This window comes from Serinus canaria, chromosome 5 (assembly GCF_022539315.1).
Source record: "Serinus canaria isolate serCan28SL12 chromosome 5, serCan2020, whole genome shotgun sequence".
Taxonomy (NCBI): domain Eukaryota; kingdom Metazoa; phylum Chordata; class Aves; order Passeriformes; family Fringillidae; genus Serinus; species Serinus canaria.
The window spans coordinates 26,122,802-26,148,238 of NC_066319.1; the positions used below are offsets into that span (position 1 = coordinate 26,122,802).

The window sequence follows — 25,437 nt, forward strand, 5'->3', positions numbered from 1 at the left end:
GGGCCGGCGAGAGCGACGCTGGGCGGAGCCGCTCTCTGCTCGGCCCGGGCTGTCACCGCCCCCGGGTGTCACTCGTCGGCCCGGTCGCGCTGGGAGCCCGTGGCGTTCCCCGGCTGGCGCGGCGGGTTGCCACCCCTTCTCTCGTTTCTCGGCGGGGGTCGCTCGGGGCAGCTCCGCCATGGAAGCGGGGACGCTGGGGGGAGTCAGGTAACGCAGCTCTGGAGGCGCTCCTCGGCCGGCCCTCTCCTCGCTCCCGCTGTTGCCGGGGAGGCTCCCCCAGTTTCCGCGGGGTGCGGAGCCGGTCTCATGCAGCGGGTCGGGGCTCGGGGGCGGGCGTGCGGGGCCGTGCCGTGCTGTCCTCGCCGCCCTGTCCGGGCACAGCCTTTCTGCGGCGGAGCGGGGCAGCGAGCGGATCCACAGCGCCAGGGATGGTTCGGGCTTCACCGCGTTCAATGCGCCAACAGAGGCACACGAACTTGGAGCAAAACCGAAAGGACAAACGTGTCTTCAGTCAAAAATGGGAAGGGCTAGTGATCGGAATATACGGTCACTCGTATAATCTCAAATAATAATCGAGGACTTGTAATTGTGACAGCCTCAGTGGGTGCCGCCTGCATTTCCTATATTGCATGTATGTAATAAGTCTTCCATAAGCATCAGTGCTTCATCTGCCAGAGCTAATACCTTATTCCCTTCCATCTGTGTTTGAGCCCAGCATAATCTGGGAAATACACTGATGATAGATACTACTGGCAGCCCATTTTCTTTGAGGCAAGTAAAAAATTTACTGTTATCTAATAAATCTAAAAGTTACTTCAAGCCTACGATAACATAGAGTTGTCAGCATGGACCGTTGGAAGCCTCCCTCCTTTGTTGGTCCCACTGAAGGTGCAGTATTTCTTCTTTTTTGCCAGTCCTCCCCATTTCTCCATTCCTACTACTGGAATAATAATAATTAACTGTAATGACTGCAGAGGGAGGTCTGGTTTCAAATGCATAAGAATTCAGCTATGCTGAAATCCATCTCTGTTACTCATAGATTCAATCATTTCTCAAAATTTCAGGGTTTAAAAGGCAATGGTTCAGCATGAAATTAAATGTATAAGAACCTCCTCCCATAGTAGTTCAAGGTCCATCACATTTTATGTTGGACCAGAATTTTCTGCACTGTTTTTAATCCTGACCACTCTTGAAAAGGACCCCCATCATTTGATCGTTCAGCAGGTGTGTGAAGGACACATCTAAACACTTCCTTTATCTGCTCTTTCTAGTGTCCAAGATGAGGCTGTGGACAAAAGCAACTTTAAGAAATGCAACCAGATTGCTTTTTACAGGTATGGAGAATTATAGTGTAGTTACACATTGACTTTTAATCACAGCAAGTCTGCTACTTTCAGAATTTATCTTCCAAATGAGAGCATTCCACTTAGCTATCAGCAAGCAATAATCAGCGGACTTTAAAACGCGTAGTCTTACACCCAGAATGTCTTCCATTAAAGTTAAAAGGATCAGTCCTCTCATCTGACAAAGCCCCAGCAATACTTTAATTTAAGTGCACTCAGACATAGGTTGTTCTCTTGACATGGATGTTTCTTGACTATCTGCACTTCAAAGCAGCAGAGTACTCAGTAGAAATCATTAGTCTGTGAAAACAGCACGTGTGATTACAGTTCTGTTGAGCAAGTACCTTGGTCAGAATTCAGTGTCAAATCTAAATTCTAGCTCACTAGTCCCCTAAAGTTAGCCTATTGCTAAGTCATATTTCTCATCCCATTTCTAACTGTGCTCTCGACCTTTTTCTTCCCTCCATTGTGTTCTTTCCTGTGCTGACTGAAAGAAATGATTGCCTATTGTTACACCAATTAGTCACTGACATATTTGGTTTATTAATGAAGAAGTTTGTCTTTAAGGTAGCGTCCAAGACACTTGTCTTCAAATACTTCATAAAACCTGGCCTTGGCATGGAGAATTCTACACAAACAGTTGAAAGAGCCTTTATTTCAGGATCTCTGACCTAAAAACATCAGGGCCAAAAGCTGTAGTCAAAACTCTGTAGTCATCAAATTTATCGAGGAACAATTTGCTTGGTGCATTTTAGAAGGTTACAAATTACAAACACACAGTGTTTCATTACTCCAGAATGTAGAAGGTGTTCATTGGAAGTTACAGGGAGATACGACAGAAAATGAAAAACTGATTATTCAACTGAAATTTCAGGCATAAATGAAAGAACGATAATGGAATTGTACTTCTAAAAACTGGACACTTGAGACTATTACTGTTATAAAAAACCATATAGAGTGGTGATGGGTGAGCCCCCTCAACCCATCTAACATCTCATTCATAAGCATTTAGGTATGCTCAGAACTATATTCCTTCTTTTTCCTCTCAACTTAAAGTGCTAATAATTGTATTTGAAAAATCTCAATAAAAAATGATGAAGTGAACATTTCTAACAGTTTGATGTCCCTCTGTATGATATAAGCTACAAGAGCTGGGGAGACCAAAAATAATTTTCTGTCTTGACAGGCGTCAGAAACTTCTACGTCCTGGAAAATCCTTGTATCGAGTTTTGTTGGATTCAGTCACTTTAAGTGATGAGAATGTCAAATTCCAAATCATTCATGAGGAGAATAAGGTGAGATACCACGCAGCATAAGAGGGTGCTTACAGAAAGAGCAGTGAATATTATCATCATGACTAATAATATTTACAGGTTTTGAGATTCTTCAGTGATAGATATTTGAGAGGTAATGCAAAGTATCAGCCTAAATATGTCCTTACTAATCAGCATTTAACTTTTAAAAAATTAATGTCTCTATGAAAAAAGAGTGTTCTGAATAGAACACTATTTCCCTGAAAAATATTTTTAATTCAGAGTTTTCTTCACTCTTTAATAAGTTCTTTTTTTGTAATGCTTGATATCAGATAAATGCTTGAAGAGTTCACTTAAAAGGCATTGCTTCTTCAAAGGGGTGAAGTAGAGTTAGCTGGTGTAAATTCATATGGATGATAAATTTTACTCTCAACAATGCTAAAGAGCAATAATTCAGAAAGCAGGCATGTTTTGTTTTTTTCCAGACAGTAAGTGATTGATGATGTTGTGTTAAGTATTTTTTATCCTTATGAGTTTATCTGTTTGTTTGCTCACAGGTTCTTCTACAGGTAGAAATTTATGAAATAGAAGGCAATATTTTTAGGCTTAAAATCGATGAGGCATCTCCTCTCAGAGCAAGATACAAAGTTCCTGATGTTCTTATAAAGGAACCTACCACCCAGAGGTAAGTGATGGGTGATTTAAGTGATGATGATTTTGCACCTCAATATTTTACACAGCTTCCTCCTTTATATTACAGTGCAGTTGTCCCTCTACAATATAAAGTTCCTACAGGAAGAGAAAACAAAAATGCATGTGGTTTATTTACTTTCAAAAAAATATGTTAAATACTTAAGAAAGTATTTATAAAATAGAGAAAGTTTTATCATACACATAAGAAACTTCAGCCTGTTTGACCCAATCAGAAAATAGCCTACTTGTTACAATGCAGAGTTTTTACCTAAGGCATTACCTGTTAATGTGAAAGGAGTGCAAGCTCTGGATAGTTTAATGGCAGTTCTGTAGCCACTTTTTGCACTATGCAGTGAACCCTGAGCCCAGCATGTAGTTCTGGCTATCTTTGGATCAACATTAGCCTTGAGGTTTGTGTAATGTATGCAGATATTCTTAGCCCATCTTCTGTATCAATTGTTACTTAGTTACAGTGGATTTCATATAAAGCTGTTTTTGCTTTTCATTTGCAAGACTGTTCATATCTCACAAGGAGGCAGGTATTTTGGTACTGTCGAGTGTTAATGAGGACTACAAACTTCGAATCACAGCAAATCCCTTCCAAGTTGAGCTGCAGTCCAAGGGTGAGACTGTTATGAGTGTGAATTCCAATGGTTTGTTGTATTTTGAGCACCTACAACCACCTCCCAGTGACAGGTATAGCATTTGTCTATCACATCATTGTATATACTGGTTGTTCTGTAGCTGAAAATAAAGTATGGAATTGCAATTTCTGAAAACTCTTGTACACTGAAACATGACTTCTCTTTTACTTCATAAATACAGTAAATACAGTAAATACAAGGAGAAAATTTAACAAACAAATTCTAGGTCAATTAGCTGCAGACTGCTTTAATCCCTTGCAGCAGCCCTGTGCAAAATGCTTACCTCATTTAATGGCCAATTCTGCAAAACACTAAAGTATCCTGGTACCCCTTGTCTTTCTTGGGAATGAGTGATGGTAGTATGATGAGGTTATTAGCTACATATTTTTTCTCACTAAATTTATTCTTTAAGTGTTACTCACTAGAAGTCAAGTTTTGTCCAACTTGCAATGTGCCATCTAGTTGCAAGATATCATAGGTTAATCACACTACAAAGTGCTGGAAGGACAAGAAACCTCAGGGCATGCAGGACCTATTATGATTAGAAAACGGGCAGAGCAAGTGAATCTCTTGTGGAGCATCATTTCAAACATTGAAATCAACAGAGAGCCCTTAGCAGAATGATAAAGTGAGGATCTTCTGGGAAGGTAAAATGTTGATGCAGATAGAAATAAACATGAGAGGCCAAGAAGTCAACCTAACTCAAGTATTGAGTGAAGGTTATTTTGAGGCATTGAATATTAAAATGATTTCCAAGTTTGCACCAAAAGTTTTACATAATGTTTAAAGCTATGGATGGTGCTATTCTAAGTTTCTGTTTGAAATCCTTGCTTATGTTAACAATAAACTGATTATTTGTATGTATTTGTTTCCATTAGAAAACCTACAGCACAAAATGAGGAGGCAGCAAGTGATTCCTCTAAGGTAAACCATACTTACTGCAATTCCAGCAGGATTATTTTGTAAAATAATTAAATAACATGTTCATTTTGCCCTATAGTATTTGCAAATGCAGTCCAACCACTTTCAAAAAGGACATGGTATAACATTTTGAGATATTTTACAAATTCATAGTTGAAGGAAGGTTTATATGTTTTACCACATCGTAGAAGGCATCAGTTCAGGTAGATTTAGCGCAAAAATGTTTTTTTTTTCTATAGCCTTTTTAATACTAATTTATTTCTCTTTTGTTCTCCCATTTGATGTGGAGTAGATGTGTAAAAGGGAGCTTTGTGGTGATATTTTTATTTTTCAAATTCCCTGTTCATTGCAAAGAGAGTTTCAAAAGAAAAAGACCTTTTTTATAACAGTCAAAAAATATGTCTCCACATACATTCAGGCTTAATACAGAAATAAAATTCTCTCTTAAAATAGACCAGATCCTGGCAGTGCATAGAGGCACATAGCAGTTTTCCCAGGAGGCTGAGCTGTGTCTGGGATATAATTTTAGCCCCCTGCAGAGCAGATGGCTGCTTACTCTGCTATCCTGTTATAAATGGCAGGAGCTGTGCTGCCTACAGCATACTTATGTTTCAGCTCTGATTTCTGCCAGGGAAAGCACAAAGAGGCCACGTCCACTTATTGTGGGATGAATGTAGAAAAGAAAACTAGGGAAGGCACTGCAAGAAGTGTAAGTTCTACAACAATGAATTACAGGATGCAAGAGGTTAAAAGTATCAGTTACAGACACTTCAGAGTGTCTACAGAGCTTTTCTGTTGTCTGACATTTACTATTTGGGGGAGTGAGTTGGTTTCTGTTTGTATGGTTTTTTTTCTGTTTGGTTCTACCCATGCATTTCATAAATTTATTCAACATCAAGGACAAACACAGTGAGAACATTTTTCACAGTGAGAATAATCACTCACTGGAACAACCTTCCCAGGGATGTGGCATAATCCCATCATGGGAGATTTTCAAGATTTGTTTGGACAGGCTGCTGGATAATCTCATCAAGGCTCCCTTTACCATTAAAGGGTGGACCACTTGATCTTTTCAGGCCCCTTTCAAACTGGGCTATTGTATCATTCTGTGATTCTATCTAAGACCTCAGATATTACTTTTATGCTGTAGCAGACTGCTGGTGTACAACATATGAACATCAGTTCTTCAGTGTAAATTTCTAGATCTGAATCTGATTTGTGGTTTTGATTTATTTATATTAGCTGTATGTGGCAAACAAAAAAAAAGCAGTATAAATCTTGTGTGAATAAACATATTTGTCTTAAAACTACATGATGTACGCAGTTTCATTTGCTAGGCTTAGCTATTTCTATTTGTACAGGAAAAACAAGAGGATCTAGGTCTCTGGCAAGAGAAATTTGGCAGTTTCTTGGACATCAAAGCTCATGGTAAGTCTCAGTCTAGTTCTGAAAACAGCTTTACTGTTTTGTATATAGCCATGTTAATTCATATTTTTGTCTGCTTTCTGTTTTGCTGCTTAATGTTTATCAATGTCCCACTTGCTCCTGCTTTTCAGTTGCCTTAACTGTGTTTTAGTCAGAAATCAGTGATTGGTAACAATTTGACAAAAACTCTGCAAATATTCATTTGGTCTCTGTTTAAGAGGGAACATATTAAATGTGACCCATTTCATCAACTTACTGTATGCCATTTCTGAGACAGCATTAACACTGTCTGCATTGTCTGACTTCTCATATATATGTATATAGTACATTATTTCCTTTTTATTTTCTTTTATTTTTTAGTATTAATACATAACATTGACATCACCTATAGTTTATTCTCATGACATATCAGAAATCATTATATCTAAGCATTAATAATTGTCACAAATAAACTTTTCTGAAGTGTGGACTAAAAAGGGGAATACTGAGCAATCTGAAGTGATAAAGACAAAGGTTATAGACACATGACAGCAATAGCTCAAATACAATTTAAATAATAAATGACCAAAATATATGATGATCAGCTGTCCATCCCATTGTATTCTAAATTAATTAAGTTGGTTGGCTTTGTCCATTACCATTATCATGCAGACTTTTATAGTGACCACTGGCTGCAGTAGGAAGAGGGAAGTCTGAAAGCAATTTCTTTTGGTGGCAGAAACTTCCTCAGTTCACAGTCAAGACACAGAGGGCAGGAGGGTGTTGTCCTTGTTGTTCATGCTATTTCTCATGTCTTAGCCAGCATCATGTTTTTGTATTTTCTGTGTCAGAGTAATAAAATCCATATGGTCAGATTCTGATCCTGAAACCGGTGCTTGTCAGTCTGCAGGATCTCTGGTTGCCTGCCAAAAGTTGCTCTGGATTCAGTAGTGTGACAGGATGATATCACTGGTAGGGACTCTTGTGCATGCTACTCCTCTGGCTGAGGCTGAAGAGAAAAGCAGTGGGAAATAGACAACTCAGATCCTGAAGTCCACTGTGCTGCAAAGTATGGCCTTTAGATACTGGGATAGAAACAGGAGATAACTTTAAGCTGTTTCACTACCAAATAAAGTGACCCATGATTATTACATGGATTTGGGAGTTTTTTTCTGTTAAAGTGATTCATTTTATCTAATTAAGAAGTTCAAAATCAAAGGAACTATAATAATAAATAAATAAAATCTGTTTGAAACATTACCTCTACAGAGCCGCAGTAATAATGGAAGTGAAGTTGAAAGGAAGCATGAAAGCCTTAATTACTGAAACATTAAAACCTATTTTCTTTTCATTTATCCAGCTAGGTTGCTCTGCTTTATTCCTTTCAGATAAGCCTAAGAACTCTGCATTCTCATAATTTAATATTATTTCCACAGGTCCTACTTCTGTAGGCATGGACTTCTCTTTACATGGATATGACCATGTTTATGGAATACCACAACACACAGAAACACTTCTTCTCAAAAACACTAGGTAAAGGTGTCAAGGCATCACATTACTAGTGAATGCAGTGGGGTTTTTTTGTTTGTTTTGTAAGAGAGAGCTATAACATAGTATTAATAATTTAATCCAGACAAGAGCTTGAGATATGTGTATCATATAGGGTATATTTTAGTTTAATATTTTAGTTAGTTAAATTGTAGCCCCTATCCATGTGGAGTAAGGCATTCTGCTTTCCCTAGTGTGCAGTTTCATGAATGGTCCTTTCTGTTCTCTCCCAATTTTCCATGCAGTTTTTTTCTGACTTCCAGGATTGGTCATGTTTCAGCAGAACTCATAAAAGAGCAATTCTATGGGAGGATGGGAGAGTTCAGAAATAATATTTTAGGATTTAAGGCAAACACACAGTAGTCTCCCTGGCAGCAAAATTCTTGTTTGCCTCAGATAGTGAGGACCAAAGCAAAGAAGCAGTAATCTAGGCAGTCCATATTTCATCTCTGGATGCTAAACAAAAGACCAGAACACAGAGCACTCACTGAGTATTCACCAGGTTTAGTGAGACAGCAATAGAATTAAAACTAGCCTAGTGCAAGATGCTTATGTGTAACAAACACATCTGTTTGTTTGTCCTAGTGATGGTGATGCCTACCGGCTTTATAATTTGGATATTTTCGGCCACAAGATACATGACAAAATAGGTATTTATGGTTCAGTACCCCTTCTCTTAGCACACAAGCCTAACAGAACTTCAGGGATCTTCTGGCTGAACTCTTCAGAAACACTGGTGGATATTAGTACAAAGGCAGTAGCTGAGGTGAGAGTTATTCACTTTCCTCAGAATTAAATTACAAAAGAAAACACTTCAGGACAAGGTCAACAGGAATTTAACACGATTGGAGATTTATCCTTTGCTCACTAATGAATAATTGTCAGTCTCTTCCTCCTGTCCTCCCTATTGCTAAATTTGTTGTATTAAACTAAAAGAACAAAAAGATCACTCCTTTCAAGAACCAAGTTATAGATTTTGTATCTTAACAGGTCTACAGAAGGAGACAGAGAGAAAATACATAGAAAAAATCTACACAGATGTAGAAGGTAGAAGAAATGGTGGACACAAATCTTGACATTCTCTTGGATTTGAGAAATTTTTATGAGTGTTTAAATTCTTGGAATTGCCACAGATTTCTGCTTAGCAGGTTCATTCTTCTGTGGAATGTAATTGACCTTGAAGAAATATAAAATATTCAGGAAAGGAGCTCACTCTTGAAACACAAACATATGAATTCTGTTAAAATTGAAACAATGACAAGCAAATCTTGATTTTCCAGCACTTCATTATGTGGTTAATTTTATTTTTTTTAAATTTATGATATAGATATTACTCAAAGATCCGACAGAAAATTCACAGTCCTTAATTAAGGAAATTCTTTAATATTTTTCCACTCATTACCCATTTTTTCTTATTACCTATTACTCTACTTTATGTAAGTGGTAAAGAATTTGTGAAGACTTTGTAAGGAGCATTCAGTGTGTATTCCTAATACCTGCCAGGTATGTGCTGGTGAATTTTGTGTGTTTCCCTATTTGCTCCTTCATTGAATAAAAGTTTGACAGAGAGAGGGATTCAGGTTTACCTTATTTTCCTTCTAAGCACACTCCATCCAGATCTGCTTCAGAGACTGCTAAGCAGAGAGCAGTGCCTCTAACTGATGTACGCTGGATGTCAGAAAGTGGGATCATTGATGTTTTCCTCCTGATGGGACCCTCTGCATTTGATGTCTTCAAGCAGTTTGCACAACTGACAGGTATTAACTCACATAATTGGAGTCAGAATGGCACACTTACCCTGGAGATTGTCTGAGGAACATGATGTACCCAAGAGTGGGTCAATATTTACCTAGCCCATTGTCTGCAGGAGGCCACTTGTTCCCAAACTGCAGTGTGTAGATCAAAGGCTCCTGCTTTGTGAAGACAGCCCTCTATCCTTGTTTTCCCTAGCATTCACGGCTGGTCAAACTTGCCTCTAATTGAGAAGCCAGCATAATCACTGCCATCAGAAACTGCACCCTTAGAGGAAGAGCTGAAACACAGGGGGCTAGAACTGCCAGTCACTATCAAGACATGCCACCTTATAATTGAGAGTTTTATCTTCATTCATATACTCTTTCTAGGCACTCAAGCCTTGCCCCCACTTTTTTCTCTGGGCTACCATCAGTGCAGGTGGAATTATGAGGATGAACAAGATGTCAAGGCAGTGGATGCTGGCTTTGATGCACATGACATTCCTTATGATGTCATATGGCTGGATATAGAGCACACAGATGGCAAGAGATATTTTACTTGGGACAAAAAGAAATTCCAGAACCCCAGAAAGATGCAAGAACATCTCAGGAAGAAAAAACGCAAGGTAAATAATATTGCAAGAAGAAAGAAAAGATTTCTCAGTAGTGTGAATCTACCCAATCTAGTTTTAAGCATGATACTTCTGATACTGGAAACAGGTGAACTACAACAGAATAAATTAGACTGTGTTGCCATCTGGTGATACTTCCAGCATGCAAGCTATCTTGTTTAATTCATTTCCTCATACCCTTTTATTATTTAGTAGTTTGTTCTGTATCCTGGCAATCCAGCTAAATCTGACTCATGTGAAACTCCATTTTACAGAAGCAGCTCAGTGCTGTCATTGATGAATGCAGCAGAAAATCTTTCTTCTTAACATGAGCTTTCACCATTGATAGTTTCTGTGGCTGTTTCAGCTTTTCTTTGTGTTTATGTATTTGTTTTTACAGCTAAAATATTTTTTATTGGAATGACTGAGTTGTAGAATTGCTTAATGCTTGATCTTTGCCAAAAGTCAGTGAACAGGAGATTGCTGAAGCAGCATTCAAGTTTTATAGTCTCTCAATTGAAGCTATAGTACTTTCTCAGCTTTGCAGTAGAGCAGCAGAATGTAACTGCAAAACACAATACCTGTTGCTGTTGTATGATACACAAACTGAAATGAATTTAACTGGCTTAAGGCGTATGATTTTGTAGGCACATGAACACGGAAGTCAGATATTTTCCCATTCAGAGAATACAGCAGTGAATTAAACAGAATGTTTTTAGGGGTTGGGGTACTTGCTTTTATCTGAAACAATGGCTTTTGTCATTTATTTCAGAAGGGTGAGTTCATGCATTCCTTGTAAATTTATGTCCTGTACATATGTCTAACACAGTATATAAGAAGCCTGGTATCTACTTTTTAAAACTAGGGATACAGCTCTCTTCTTTACCTGAGATGAAGTCATTATCTGCCTTTTAGCAGAAATGAACTCTTACTGTTTTATTAAGCACATGTTAATTATGTTAATTATGTGTTTTATTTTCTTACCCTGGCAGCTTGTGGTCATTGTAGATCCTCATATTAAGGTTGATCCCTCGTATCCCCTGTATGCACAGGCAAAAGAAAAGGGATATTTTGTGAAAGACAGAAATGGGCAAGATTTTGAGGGCATCTGTTGGCCAGGTAAAAAACACTGTGTCTTTATATTTTAAGCCGTTTATTTTAAAATTTTTGCAGAATAGTTTAATTTGGATGCAGGGAAGCAGAATTGACTTCTTATATTCCTTTCAAATTCCTTGCATTTGTTGTAAATATTAATAATTATAATAAAAATTTAAAATTAATATAATTTATAATAATGGGGGAGGGTTGGTATCATCATGTCCTGATTGCCTCAGCTGTATAGATTGCCTCTGTTATATCTATTGGATCTGCTGCTAGTCCCAGTGCCTAAAACTAAAAGAGTTGGATTTATTGATGAGAACAGCCATTTCTCTTCCCAACTTGTCTTGGACACAGAAATACAGTCTGGTCCATTGCAGTGAGCACAGTTAATGAAGGCTGGATGAAATTTACTGAACCCTGATCCAGAAGACTTTGATTCAAGAGTAACACAGTGATTTGACATATTATGTTTCATGAGAAGATCTCATTGCAGGGAGGCAAAGGAGGCTGTCTCTCTTCTTTACAGACAGGAAGCCCACAGTCCTGGCAAAGGAATGGTTATGGGAAAAATCAAGGACATATTACAACTTCTACTAGCATAGTAGGATGCAGTTATTCAGCTTCTCAGTGACACTTTTCTGTTTGAGCTCAGAATACCAGTGATGTTGTCTTTCCCTGACTGCTTTTTCACATGTGAACATATTTGAAACTACTGGCAGACATCCTTAAATGGTGCTGAGCTTCAGACCTCCTGAATCTAAGTGTGTTGACCTTCACAACATGGCAAGGGGTATACTGAATTCAAAGTCAGCCTGGAATTTGGTCTTGAGCTTTAATTTCAGAAAAAATAGCAACTACATTATTGCTGCCTATGGAAACCATTGTAGCTTTAGCCCATTGTGTATAGGTGCAAAGACAATATTCTTAAAATCAGATAAATAATTGGGATCTCCAACATCCACAGGTTCCTCTTGTTACCTGGATTTCACCAATCCTGAAGTGCGAAAATGGTACTCAGATCAATTTGCCTTCAAAACATACAAGGTTTGTATTTATTTGCTCTGATCTACATATCCCAGAAAGCCTGAAAAGGGAGAAGAGAGAAGATACTGTCTAAGCAAGTTGTTGGCCTTTGTAGATCTATTATTGTGTATAGAAAAATACCTTGATAAGCTGAAGTACCATAGAAGGATTTTCTCTATGGACTTTTCTACACTGAGCTAGTTGGAAGCCATATGGCACCAGTGAACATACACTCTTAGTTGCAGCAATTTAAGGGACAAACTGCAGGCATTTTAAGAACCCATAATCTAAAACAGCTGCTGCTATTCCAGCCTTTACTACCATGATAGCACACAAGGATTGATGTAAGAGTGCACTCTCACAGCTTAGTCACTTTATCCTGACCTTCCTGCCTTGTGCTGAAAGTGTCTGGGTGACCATTGCTGCACACCTCCAGTTCCCTTCACCCTGCTTCAAAGTTCTGGTTTGCAGTAGAGTTGTTGAAATCACTTCCCTAGTAGGCATACATAGTAAATATTTCCCATGCTGCTTCTTCTCTCCAGCTTTCACCTCTGGCCTTCTCTGATTTTTCCTTATGGCTGTTTTATACTTTTCTTTTCCCTGCCTCTTTCGCTCACCAGAAAGCAGGAATAGCAAGTGCCTACTGAGTTTTGTAAGAATTGCAAAGATCAAGTGGGCTTGTAGGCTGCTACCCTGAGTAGAAGGGCCTCTTAAGAGGGATGAGATGAATTACTGGGGGCTTTCAAGTGACCTGAGAAGTGTAATTACCAAGTCTTGCTTTTGTGCTGCTGTTTCTACTCATACGCCAGACTGGCCTGACACCCACTTGAGATAAACACTCAAAATCACAGGATTGACTCTGTCATGACCTAATTGAAGCCCTGTGTCACAGGCATCCACTAATATCCTCTTTGTATGGAATGATATGAATGAGCCTTCAGTCTTCAAGGGGGCAGAACTAACAATGCAGAAAGATGCTGTGCACTACAACAACTGGGAGCACCGGGATGTACACAACCTCTACGGATTCTACCAGGTAGAGTATCTGGAGGCACAAACATCAGTTATTACGGAATATGAGTGATGTGGTACTTCACACAGTAGTAGATATTCTATAACCTTCATCAAGGCCTGCAACTCTGCTGGATATTGCAGTATTTGAAATAAACTGTGATTGGTCACAAGAAAATGTGACATCATCTGTGCCTTACTACCATAGTAATGTAAATTACATTGGCTGTGACTATTGAATCCTTTTTTTCACATATCTTCTAATAAGAACATGGTTTTTAATAATAGGTAATATTTCTGGGAACAGAACTGTCTTGGTTTTTCTGCCTTAGGTGGACTAAAAAGACAATGTAGAAAGTACCCTAATTAAAGAGTTTGTCTTCCTGACTTTTCTATTAATGATTTTCAGCAAATGGCAACTGCAGAAGGACTCATCAGACGTTCTTCAGGAAAAGAGAGACCGTTTGTCCTCACAAGATCTTTCTTTGCTGGATCACAGAAGTATGGTTAGTAAGGATTAGCTGGATGCCTTCCTTGCTGCTTTATTCTATAAAGTTTGATAGATAGTTCTGTCCTCTAGAGAGGACAGAAACTGCCTTAGAAATACTGATGTGGTAAGCTCATAAGAGTGGAAATGATTAAAAAAATCAGGAGAGGATGGCAAGGTGTGTATGAGTCAAAGGTAGAACAGCAACCTGTGTCCTGTGATAAATCAATACCTGTTTTTATTGCCTATTTCAGAAGCACGCATGTATAAAGAAAAAAAAAGTGCAATGTACAGGAATTCCAGAGTAGTTCATGATTATTCTTGTCTTCTTTCCTTAATTGCAAGCAAAAACTGAGATAAACATTCAATTTTCCTGCATAATCCTGAAACTGGGTATTTCCAGGGGCAGTGTGGACTGGAGACAACACAGCAGAGTGGAGTTACTTGAAAATATCCATTCCAATGCTTCTTACCATCAACATGGTGGGGATTTCCTTCTGTGGAGGTAATGTGTTTCTCACTGTGCATAAAAGGTGCCACCAAGCTTGTATTCCCAAGGTGGGCTTCAACACAGACGGTGGAAAGCTCAACAGCCCTCTGCATTTCCAGGTGGTTTCACAGATTAGTCTGGTGTCAGAAGCCTGAAATGTCCATCATGTCCATGTCTCCAGTAACTTTTGTGCAGTGTTTTTGTCCCATCTTGAACAGCAATCCTCAGGTTGTGTTCTGTTTACAGCATCGCTGTGACAGTGCTCTGTCCCTGGGAAAATCATTCACTTAGCCTTCAAAATCTCTCTTGAGGTTTTTTGGTTTTTTTTAAACATAACTTGTTGCACTGGTGTTTTACTCTTATTTGGACAAGCAGCTGCCCAACAGCTGAACACAACAGTGAGCAAACTGTGAAATGCATGGATTTATACACTTAGAATGTTTGTTAGAGGAGAGCATCCCATTTTCCAGAGCAATCTCCAAAACTGTGTATTTTTATCTGTCTGCGCAATATCTAGCTGATGTGGGAGGGTTTATTGGAGATCCAGAGCCAGAGTTACTTGTTCGCTGGTATCAGGCGGGAGCCTACCAGCCCTTCTTCAGAGGTCACTCTAACATGGAGAGCAAACGGCGCGAACCGTGGCTCTTTGGGGAGAAGAACACCCAGATCATCAGGAGAGCCATTAGAGAGCGCTACGTCCTCCTGCCCTACTTATACACTCTGTTCTATCGGGCACACACAGCGGCTGAACCGGTCATGAGGTAAGAGCATCAGCCAGCAGGCCTAGAGGGGATCTGCAGGAGCTTACTTGGAGAAGGGAGGTTAAATTACCACCTCTTAGTTTTCTAGTTACATATTTGACTATTAAAAGGGACAAAAGTTCTAACACTGAATTCTCTTTTCATGCATTCTGCGAGTTTTGTTAGGGCTATTAGAGGAAAATTATGTTCTGAGTTTTTTCCCAAATGACACCTGGAACACACTAATTCAATAAACACATTGCAGTTCTTTGAACTTTTTAGAGTAGTCTGGGCTTCAAACTTTTCATCATGATAAAGACCATCACATAGTAGTCCATCCAGTACCTAAAACAGTCCTTAATGGACTGTGAACTTATTGACCTAGAAATGTAAATGCCGTTTTGCCTCTCATGAAAATATTTGTTACTGCTTAACTGTTATTGTTATAAAATCTTATTTCATAATGATAGTTTTATCACGTTTTTCTGCAGTATTGCTTATAATGTCTCTTCTAGTAGAGAATTTAATAATGTAGAACAGAAATGAAATTACAAAATAAATTATTTGTTCTGTTGCTCTCTAACCTCTTAAAAATGTACCTCTATGGAACTGAATGCAGCATTTCTTTTGGGAAGAGATTAATGTCATTAATCTCTCTGGTATGGATTATAGTCCATCTGTGTTTGTTTGTATTATAATCTGTGTGTTTGCAGTTGCCCTAGAACTTGTTCTTTTGCTCACATTTGCCTTTATATTTTGTTATGCAGCTACATCTCATAAGTTTTAAAAACATATAGGTCTTTTTGATGAGGGTTGAGTGGTTTGAGTTTTGAAGATAATTTGCATTACAGACATAGCAGTGTGAGTGTTTGTCTGCACGTATGTAGGCGTAAATGCACCTGTTTTATGCCCTGACAGAGACAGTAGGTTTCTGTCTTTCTTGAAATGAAGCTTTTGTTGGCATGTGAACTGCCCACAGTATTAAATCACACTTCCATTGTGTTAAGTTTGCTGCAGTAGGTACAGAATTAGAGGGGAAGTGTATTTTTCTCACTGAGACAAGCAGAATGGAAAGTGTCTCTCATTAGCAAACACACGAGCAGCAGGACTGCAGTGAGCAAGTGGATGCCTGTGAGTGAGCAGGTGAGCCAGGCTTTTGTGTAAAGAAACCCAGACTCTGTCTCTTAACAAGCTATTGCTGTCATAATCTCTCAAACTTTAAATATACAACATCTGTTCCATAACCAGATGGTTATTACACTACCCTTTTTTGAGAAAGACTAGAAATGAGCTTCTGGTGCAAGTTTTTCAGGTGTGGCCAGGACGAGACTTTCTATTAAAGCAGCAGGGAGCTGTTGAGAACAGGAAGGACTGTGCTCCAGGGACTAGCTCATCAGGGGCCAGCATTGCTGGTAGACTGGGACACAAAGGCTCATTCATGTCTCCTTTGATAGAAGGAAGGTAGATGTAGTGCAAGGTTGTAAGGAAGAAGGCAGGAGGGAAGAAAGTGATGCCACAGATGTGAAGATAGGTATACTGGAGTGTCTTAGCCCATACTGTACTGGGGACTCTTAGCAGGGGCAAAGGGGCACTTTGAGTCACTGACACAAAAGAGAACCTTGCCCTGTCTTCACTTGATAACTGTGCCTTGTAAAGAGAGGGAGGAAATGGAGCCTGAAAATGCCAGAAAGACTTAAACAGGTTGATTGGAGAGGAAAAATGTAACTGAATTCCATTATCTTTCTTTTCTACAGGTCTCTCTGGATAGAGTTTCCAGGGAAAGTGGAAACTTTTGATGTGGAAAATGAGTACATGCTGGGTAAGCAGGTGTCTTGTTCCCTAAAATTTGAGTTAAATATTTTTGAGGTGTTGCATGAGAAAAAGAAAACATAAAAACACTGCCCAAGACTTAAAAAACTTATAATTGAATATAGAACTTGGGACCTCTTTAAGGGACTACTTTTAACAGCACTTTGAAAACAGAGGACCTAGGAGATGCAAAAACTCAGTTGTATCTCACTAGTCACTTTGACAAAAACATGATTGGTTTTGACCTGAAACATCAAGTTCAGTGGAGCAGCTAAGATCACAGTCTGCTTCAAAAATGGCAGGAGTAAACACCTGCCACCCAAACATGATTGGTTTGTACTGTGGTACACAGTCAGCCATCAGCCCAATACACAAGCCTTTTTCTTCAGCAGAAAGTGAACCTAAGCATATGACATGCCCAAGTAAGCTCCTGGAACGGCTGTGGGAGGTTGACAATCCCAGAGCACAGAGGTTCTGCTCTGGGGAGAGGCAGCCTTGAGGACCATAGCTGTGTTTATGTTTTTCTTCAGGAAATGCTTTGTTGGTTCATCCAGTCACAGAGAAAGAGGCCAAGACGGTGACAGTTCTGTTTCCAGGGCCGGAGGAGGTAAGGATGTATATGAATTTCTCAGATGTTCAGCTCAAAGAAGTATATTATGCAGAAACCTTTCAGCTCCCCATTTAATAACTGCTGAGCACTACTGCTGTGGCAAGTCTTGGCTGGCCATGCTGTGCCACTCTGAGCCCTTCCTTCCGTCTTTATGCCTTGCTTGCTTGGCTCACAGTTAATTTGCTTTCTTGCTTTTCCAGGAGCTGCTGGACAAATTTCAAGTCACCTACAGTTTAAATCTCCCTTCAAAGCTTGCTCATCAATCACCATGAAACAGCTTCCCTACATTGTCAATTTTCTTTTTACATGTATTTCTCTTTGGGTTAAACTTTTCATTTTATGTAGAAAAAAAGGGAACTTGGAAGAAGGGTCAAAAGGAAATCAGAGGGAAACTGTGGGGAGGGAAATTTTAACAAGACAAGCCTCAGTAGCCTGGGACATGTATACCAAACACTGACTCACACAGAGAGCAGTTCCTCTCTGAAGTAAAGGTATTTATCCACAGGATGGCACAGTGGTTCACTCCTACAAAGAGCATTTGGCTACAGCAGCAGTGAAACGGAGGAAGGGAAATGATTTGGGGAAAATAGTTACTAAGGGAAAGCCTGAGACTCTAGAGAGTGAGCAGCAAAAGGGAGTGTATGAGACCGTGCAGAGCCTTGTGGCTCCACCAACTGAGAACAGTTAGAATTCTTCTCAGTTTAAGGAGAAAAACAGACTAGGCTCTCCAGACAAGTTAAGGAAAATACTTTTATCAAGATCTCTGTGGTAATTGAGTTTTGGCACACTTAAAGTACTTAAACCTGCTATCAAGTGTGGTGCGTTGGAGATTCAGATGCAGCTCTCTTTTGTTACCTGTTATTAGCAACTTTGTCATTAGTTTTCACTTTGATATAAATATGCTTTTTCAAGAATTATATTTTAAAAAAAATTTAAAGTGTTTCATTGTTTTGCACTTCCAGATGCTTTAAGACATACAAGACACTATGCAAACTGTAGAAAAGGTCAGATTATTTTTGTGCTTCAGAAATTACAATTTATTGTTTTCATCCAGAAGGTCATTTCATTTAAAAAGTAAATGCTTGTGGATGCCATGGGACAGAGAGAGAAACGGCAAGCGATTCTCATAGCGGCTTGTGAGACCTTGTGAGACCTTGTTAAGTATAAACAATCTGCAGGTGGTGTTTTTCTACTTCGTCTTTCTGTTCTTCTCAAGGACAGTATGAGAAAGGTGTTTTTGTTTTAGCCAATCAAATAGAATGTATAGAATGTACTGTATATAAACCATGCAGTTCTCTTGCATAAAGCCTTCTTTTGCTCTTTCTACAGTACTGCCTCTCACCTGTTCCTGTGCCGTTCTCAGCGCAAGAGTGACAAATGCTTTTTCTTGCCTATCAAATAGGTTGTTAGGAATACTGACGAGTTAAGGAGAGTAACTGCATCTACAGAGGGAACAGATTTTGGCATATGTGTCATGCTCATTCTTACTTCATTTTTTTCTAGATTTGGTATGATTTCAGAAAATTTAAGCGAGTGGAAGATGCAGGCACAGTGAAGATCCCAGTAACACTGGAGAATGTATGTTTTTGTTTTGAAATGCTACTTTCATGGAGCAGAAAAAATACCCTAAGCTTTTGTTTTGTCAGTATTCAAAATCAGAAAAGTTACAGTTCAATTTCCTTGTAGAAATGTAATCTAAAATAGCTTTTGTTTAAAACTCCCATCTCCTCTGCTGTTAGATGTAACCCTACTGTGTCTTGGTGGTAAAATGAGGTGATAGAACGGTTACTTTTCCAAGCAAAATTATTTTGCTTATATACATACAGAAGTTTAATACTATTACCATTGTTAGTTGAATGATTTTCTTTATATATTTCTGGAAAAATTTCATTTCTAAGTTGAGCAAACTTCTGTTATCTCTGATCCTTGTTAAAATTCCATTATCGGAGTGCGGGAACCTTTCTGCCCTGGTTTTGTGTTTTTGCAGATTCCTGTATTCCAGCGGGGGGGTACTGTGATACCTCTGAAGACCTCAGCTGGAAAATCCACTGAATGGATGATAGATATTTCTTATGAACTCCACGTGGCCTTAGATGCAGAGGTACGCTGGGATAGTGTTCCCTTTTTACAAAGACGTCTTCTACTCCATCTGAACTTTGTAGGCACTTGCTGCCTGTTTGATCAGCACAATGGCTCTTCTCCACCTGTGCTGTTTGAGGGGACTCAAACCTCTTCCCAACTGTCTCCTCTAAGCATGAATATCTGAGCACAGCAGAGCCAGAATAGTTTTCTGACTTTTTTCAGCCCTTGTCTAGTCCCTTGGAGGAAGGAGCAGAGAATGAGCAGGCCACAAACTTCCTTTTGGACACAGAGAGGGAACTTCCTACAACTGTCTTTGCTAATAAAGAGGTGACACATGGTACCTGCATCAATTTACAAAACCAGAATGTCTAGCACTCTCAGAGCTGGATTGCTTGAGCCTTCGAGGGATCCAAGCTGCTGAAGAAAAATAAACACACACCTTCAATATGAAGCATAACATATAGTGAGACAGTTTAATTATTCAACACTAGAAGCTGCTGTTAATTTGTGCTCTATCTGGTGTGTTTCACAGGCCTGTTCCATAGGTGAGCTCTATGTAGATGATGGGCATTCATTTAAATATCTCCACAAGAAGCAGTTCCTGCATCGGAAATTCTCTTTCAACAAGAACATTCTCTCTTCCAGGTAACAGCAATTATGGACAAAAGCCACCAACACACTGACACTGGAAATGCCTGTTCTAGTTCATGAGGCCTTCTTACAAATGTAGCAGTATTAGTCTCATCTATTGCTTAGTGAAGTCTGAGAGTGTGCACAATCTGTCATAAAACTGCAGAGGTAAACTGTTCTGCATAAGTCCAAAGGCAGTGACACATGAAATGCTGAGCTGTCTCATATTGTTTCAGTCTAGTCAAACTCAAGATTCTGCAGATTGACGCCAATATAAAGGAAGTCATTAGAAAGAGTACAGTCTATCTGAGAGACAAAAAAGATAATTCAGGAGATTTGCAAGTAGGCAACACCTGGAGTGTTTATATTTTCTAAGATTTGTTTTCTAACATAATCTTTGCTGAGAGGGTGGTCAGTCACTGGAACATGTTACCCAGGGAAGTGGTCAAGGCATCAAGCCTTTCTTAGTTCAGAGCACATCTGAATGATGATCTGAGCCACATGGTTTAGGTTTAGGTAGTCCTGCAAGGAGCAGGGAGTTGGCTTGATTCTTATGTGTCACTTCCAACCTGAGATATTCAGTGCTTCTGTCTGGGAACCAAAACCACACTCCCAAAGTAATCAGCCAATTCACCATATATATTAGCATGAAGAAAAGCACTTGAAGGGAGGCATAAGTGAATAGCAGCTGCAAAGGCTCAGTGACAAAACCTAAAAGCCAAAGAGATGCCAAATATGTCACTTTAACGCTTTTACTATAGAGGTATATTGCACAGAAAGCTATGTAGTGCATAAATGGTTATTCTACAGGCATTTTTTAGTCCTTCAAGCTTCATAAATATGCAGCTTAAAGCTGCATAAAGCTATAAAAAGCGTCATAAAGCTATAAAATTTAACATAGAGCAAAATACAAAACTAGTTTAGCTTGTATAATGTGGTTAAAAGTATACTTCAAATCTCTTTATATGGAATATGAAATCTGAAAAGCTTCAAAATTCAGGATGGGAAAGAAAAATGTTGCTAAATTTCTAGCAAATCTAAAGTTGGAAAAAAAAATTTTTGAGAGGAATGACATCCTGTTCATTAAAAAAGAGGTACCTTTTGATATGATTTGAGGGTTTTTAGAGGTTTTTAATTAAAATTGAATTAGTTAAAAAATTAAACATAATTTTGCCTCAGATTGAAATATCTTACTTGAAAAAAATGTTAAAATTAGTTTTACATTTATATTTTAAAGTTTTAACTACTGTTTTCTGAAAATCCAGAACTTTTCTGATTCTCAAAGCCATGCTTTTTGCCATAAAATAGTTCTTAAACTGTTTTTCTTCTGTCTGTGAAATCTGACATGCAGTGAAAAAAACCAGACAATGGGAGAAAGTTTTACTTGTTTTTAAGAGAAAGGTAAATAGAAGAAAGGAAACCAGTATAGGGAGCTTTCAGGATGAGACTGAAGCAATAATATTTTTGTGATACTGAGTTTATACTGATGGAAAGAAAGTGAATATGAAATTATTTTCTTTTTTCAGCTGCGTAGATGAAAGCGGACAATACCACACTACATGTGTAGTTGAACGGGTGATAATTCTGGGATTTGGAAAGCAACCCACTTTTGTGACAGCCAGTGCCAAGGGTAATGAGTTGACTTCTCTTTTGCTACAATTTTTTCAAATTCTGTTACTCTGCTGCCGTTCACTAGAGGTGTCAAACTGACAGGTCTGCAGAAGTGTTACAGCTTAGGAAGCCTCTTTGTTTAGCTTTCTTTGTTACTTTATCAAGGACAGAATTTAGTGAAAGGAGCCAGCAGCTATTCACCACTAATACTACATGCAGAACTGAAGAACAGTGACTTTGAAAGATGATAAATACATCAGTAAATGTGGTTTGGAATGGACACATTCAGACAACATTGTCCCGCACAGAACATGAGCAGAGATGGCACTTCAAATGAAAGCCCATTTGCTCAGGTCTGTTAACCTGCCTAGTCTAGAACAGGAAACTTGCAGACAAACCCAGATTTACTCTTCTGTTTCCATGCTCATCCAAAAGCTCTGGAGTTCCTGACTGTATGGAGATCTCTAGAAATTGTGAGGTATCCCATAGGAATAGGCAATAGCAGCTACAGAAAGGGCTTACAATTTCTGGTTGCTTTCCAATCATGTCCCTTTACTTTGAGAGTCATGGGGAAATGGACTTTCTGACTCCACCTGTGATGGGTGCTTGGAGGAACACCTGTGCAGAAACCAGGGCGATGTTTTTTCAGAAAAATTCTTGAGTAGTTCCATAGTTTGATGTACCATAGTTTGAAAGATCAGAAAAAAAGAAATAGTTACTTTCTTATTCCACTGCATTCTTATATGTGTGCTGGGAAGATTTGACTTCTATTTGTTTTTTAATCAATCCTTTCCATCAGTGGCAGGGACAGTCAGAACTAACAACTGTAGAGAGTCACATGTAGCTGTGTTTCAGATGAATTCTGCTTAAATTAAATAGAAAACTCTCTTGTCCTGTTCAGATGGGAAAAAAAAAGAAGTGGTTTTCACATATGATATGAAGACCTCTGCACTGACACTGGAAAACTTAGCCCTGAGTGTTGATGCTGACTGGGAGATCTGTATCAGCTGAAAGAAGACACAGCTTCTTCAGAGAAACTGTCCATTGAGAGGCTGAGGAGAAATAAACTGGGAGGACTTCAGATGTTCACTTGAATCCAATTAAATCAACAAGCATATTTTCCACCAGCACATGCAAACTAATATTTCTTACAGTTTTTCTTTTAAAGCACTAGTTTGGACTTGGATAAATTTTCTGTTCAGGAAAAGTAATAGCACTAGGATTGTATCTTTGGGGAAATAAGCTATTTGCATTAGGCTTGCTTCAGTTGGGTATTAAGCTTCAGTTTTGCCTTCACTTGCAATAAAAAATTATGAGTTGAAGAGGTGAGATTGTGGCTTGCTGGCGTTAGTGTAAGTATTTGAAAATTACACTATTCAGAAACGGGAGCATTGAGGAGATCTGGGCCAGTTCAACAAGCAGCATCAGCAGGTATGACAGATAGAGAGGTTATCACCAAAGTTCTGCCTGCCAGCTGCCTTCTGAAAACAAACACAGAAGGAGCCACCCAGTGTGATCACAGACACTTCTGCTTTGCAGTCCTTATGGCAATGCAAAATTAGCTGGTCTGCACAGGAAAGTAAACAGCAGGCTGGCCAAACAGCTCAGGCAGTAGAGGTGAGGGTCGGGTAGCTTATGCCAGTCAGTTGTTCAATAGCAGAATAGTGTAGTGCAGAAGGCTCCCTAACAGCCAGCTTTGAAACTTGGATTTCCAAAAGGCACAGATCCTCCACTGGTGTAGGATAGCAGCTATACTCACACAAAAACATTTTCCGTGTTACTGCTCTCCTTCATCTGCAAGTACTACTTAAGCAAAAAGTTTTCTGTTAGGAAAGAATTGGCATTGATGATTGAATGTCATTGATTAAATCCAGCCCTGTGAAGGAGCTATGCTTTTCCACATCTTCAAAGTCCTGCTAAGTTTTGGCTTCCTTTAGAAAAGTTTTAGTCATGTCACTTTTAATTATCTGGCTGAGATTTGAGCTAGGCATTTATGAAGCAAAATTTAATTTTAAGGGGATTAATTCTGCATGCAGGCATCCCACTTTCTGTTACAACTCAGCCTAATGTTCCCTTGCCTTCTTTCCCCACTGTCTCTGCAAACAGAACTGGTGTGTTTTGATGCTTGTTTTGCTTGCAAGACAGAGACATCCTGAGTCTCACATCCATTACATCCTACCCGTTCCCTCAGGCTTTTTCATCTTAGGCATCTCTTTTCACAGGCTGCCATTGCTCCACAGGGTTTGCTTACCCTTTCCATTTGCTAAATTTGTCAGCTATATTATTTTCAAACCAGTTTTGCTTAGAGTCAAATCTGAACATGCCATCAGTTGGGTTTCTGGTTTTTCTGGATTTCTAGTTCATTTAATTCCTTTTAGTAAGATAAGGAAGTATTTTCTAAAAACATCAGTAAATTAACTCATAGGAAACAGAGAAGGATGGTCACCATTTTTGCCAGCTAAAGGTAACATAACGTTACTAATCCCCCTGTCATTCCCACCTGTTGCTGTTTGTCCTCCGCCGGGTAGATTTCTGGGAACAGCAAGCATGAGAGCAAACTGTGAGTGCTCTTGACTACTCAAGTGTAATTTGTTCCCCACCAGACCCTTAGCTTCCTTCTTTTTTATTCTGCAGAGCTGTTTGTCAGCACCTTCCAGGAGACAGTGTGAGCCTCCACTTCAGGAACTGGCAGCATGAATACTGTTGTGCTTAATGCAAATGTGTTAATCCAGGTAGAACAGCAGCAAACAGATTGTTTGCATTTGTTAAAAGAGAGACAGACCCTATTTTTCTATCGACTTCTAAGCTTTGATTGATGATTTCTTACTATGTCTAAGCACAGCAGTGCTTCTGACAAGATATAGTTATTGTCTTGGGTAATTTAATAAAATATTTTGACTGCAATTTCTCAAATTGGAAAGTGAAATAAAGTAATAATGAAGCAAGTTACATGCCTTTTTCCTTCCAACCTTCTTTCTACTGCTAAGAATCACTAGTGAGTATTCTTCCAAGGGTACCTGGTTAATGTGAATGACTTGCCTTTATTTTCTAGCCCTCAGTAAGATATCTGCACCATAGTAAGTACTCATGGGTCAGTTCTTAACATCTATGGATTTCAGTAGCAATTAGTTGCTGAAAATCTTAGCAGTTGAGTCTTTAGATCTGATAAATTTCAAAGAATATGATTTACATTGCTGTTTGTAGTAACTCACATATTTTTTTCACGTATTTATGCCATAAATGAAGAAATAAATTTTTAGTAAATTTTTTGTATATCTTTATAATTAGTTCAATTAGTGAAAACAACTGGAGAGAAAACTCCATACAAATTAAATAGCAATATTAACATTTTAGATTAATTCACTAAAGATTAGTTCATTGTTACTGTTGAACAGGTCAGCTATTTGAGTACTTCTGCTTGCAGCAAATTCCATCATATACAGGATTTAATTCCTGAGTATTTGTTTTGCTTTTAGTATTAGACAGCACATCCAGTCTCCTCTATGGAAAATTGTGTTTATTTAAAGACACCATTTCTCTTTTACTAGCAGCATTCCAGCTTCCTGCTGAGAGCAGGTTTGCCCCCAGGCAGGCAGCATGGGCCAGATAGCTCAGACCTTTGGGGACAGACTGCCCGAAACCCAAGCTGCTCTCAGATGCTGGCTACCTTTAGCAAGCATAAGGATTATCAGC

The 25,437-nt window shown here is 38.9% G+C and overlaps 1 protein-coding gene across 2 annotated transcripts; it reads left to right on the top strand.

Annotated features, from left to right (window-relative positions):
• The first annotated feature begins 49 nt into the window (after positions 1-49).
• Positions 50-24,693, top strand: GANC (glucosidase alpha, neutral C). 2 transcript variants are annotated; one of them, XM_050974770.1, is made up of 24 exons: positions 50-207; positions 1,272-1,334; positions 2,530-2,638; positions 3,154-3,281; positions 3,803-3,985; positions 4,812-4,857; positions 6,216-6,282; positions 7,695-7,791; positions 8,392-8,572; positions 9,410-9,563; positions 9,930-10,165; positions 11,143-11,269; positions 12,216-12,295; positions 13,167-13,310; positions 13,695-13,791; positions 14,176-14,277; positions 14,780-15,023; positions 16,757-16,821; positions 17,342-17,418; positions 18,925-18,999; positions 19,409-19,522; positions 20,036-20,148; positions 21,660-21,763; positions 22,646-24,693. In XM_050974770.1, the coding sequence occupies exons 1-24, from the start codon at positions 179-181 to the stop codon at positions 22,753-22,755; spliced, it is 2,745 nt and encodes a 914-aa protein (XP_050830727.1). In that variant the 5' UTR covers positions 50-178; the 3' UTR covers positions 22,756-24,693. The 2 variants fall into 2 exon arrangements, with proteins under 2 accessions (XP_050830727.1, XP_050830728.1); XM_050974771.1 differs by lacking the exons at positions 50-207; positions 1,272-1,334; positions 2,530-2,638 and having other exon boundaries at positions 3,170-3,281; positions 3,822-3,985.
• The last annotated feature ends 744 nt before the right edge of the window (positions 24,694-25,437 follow it).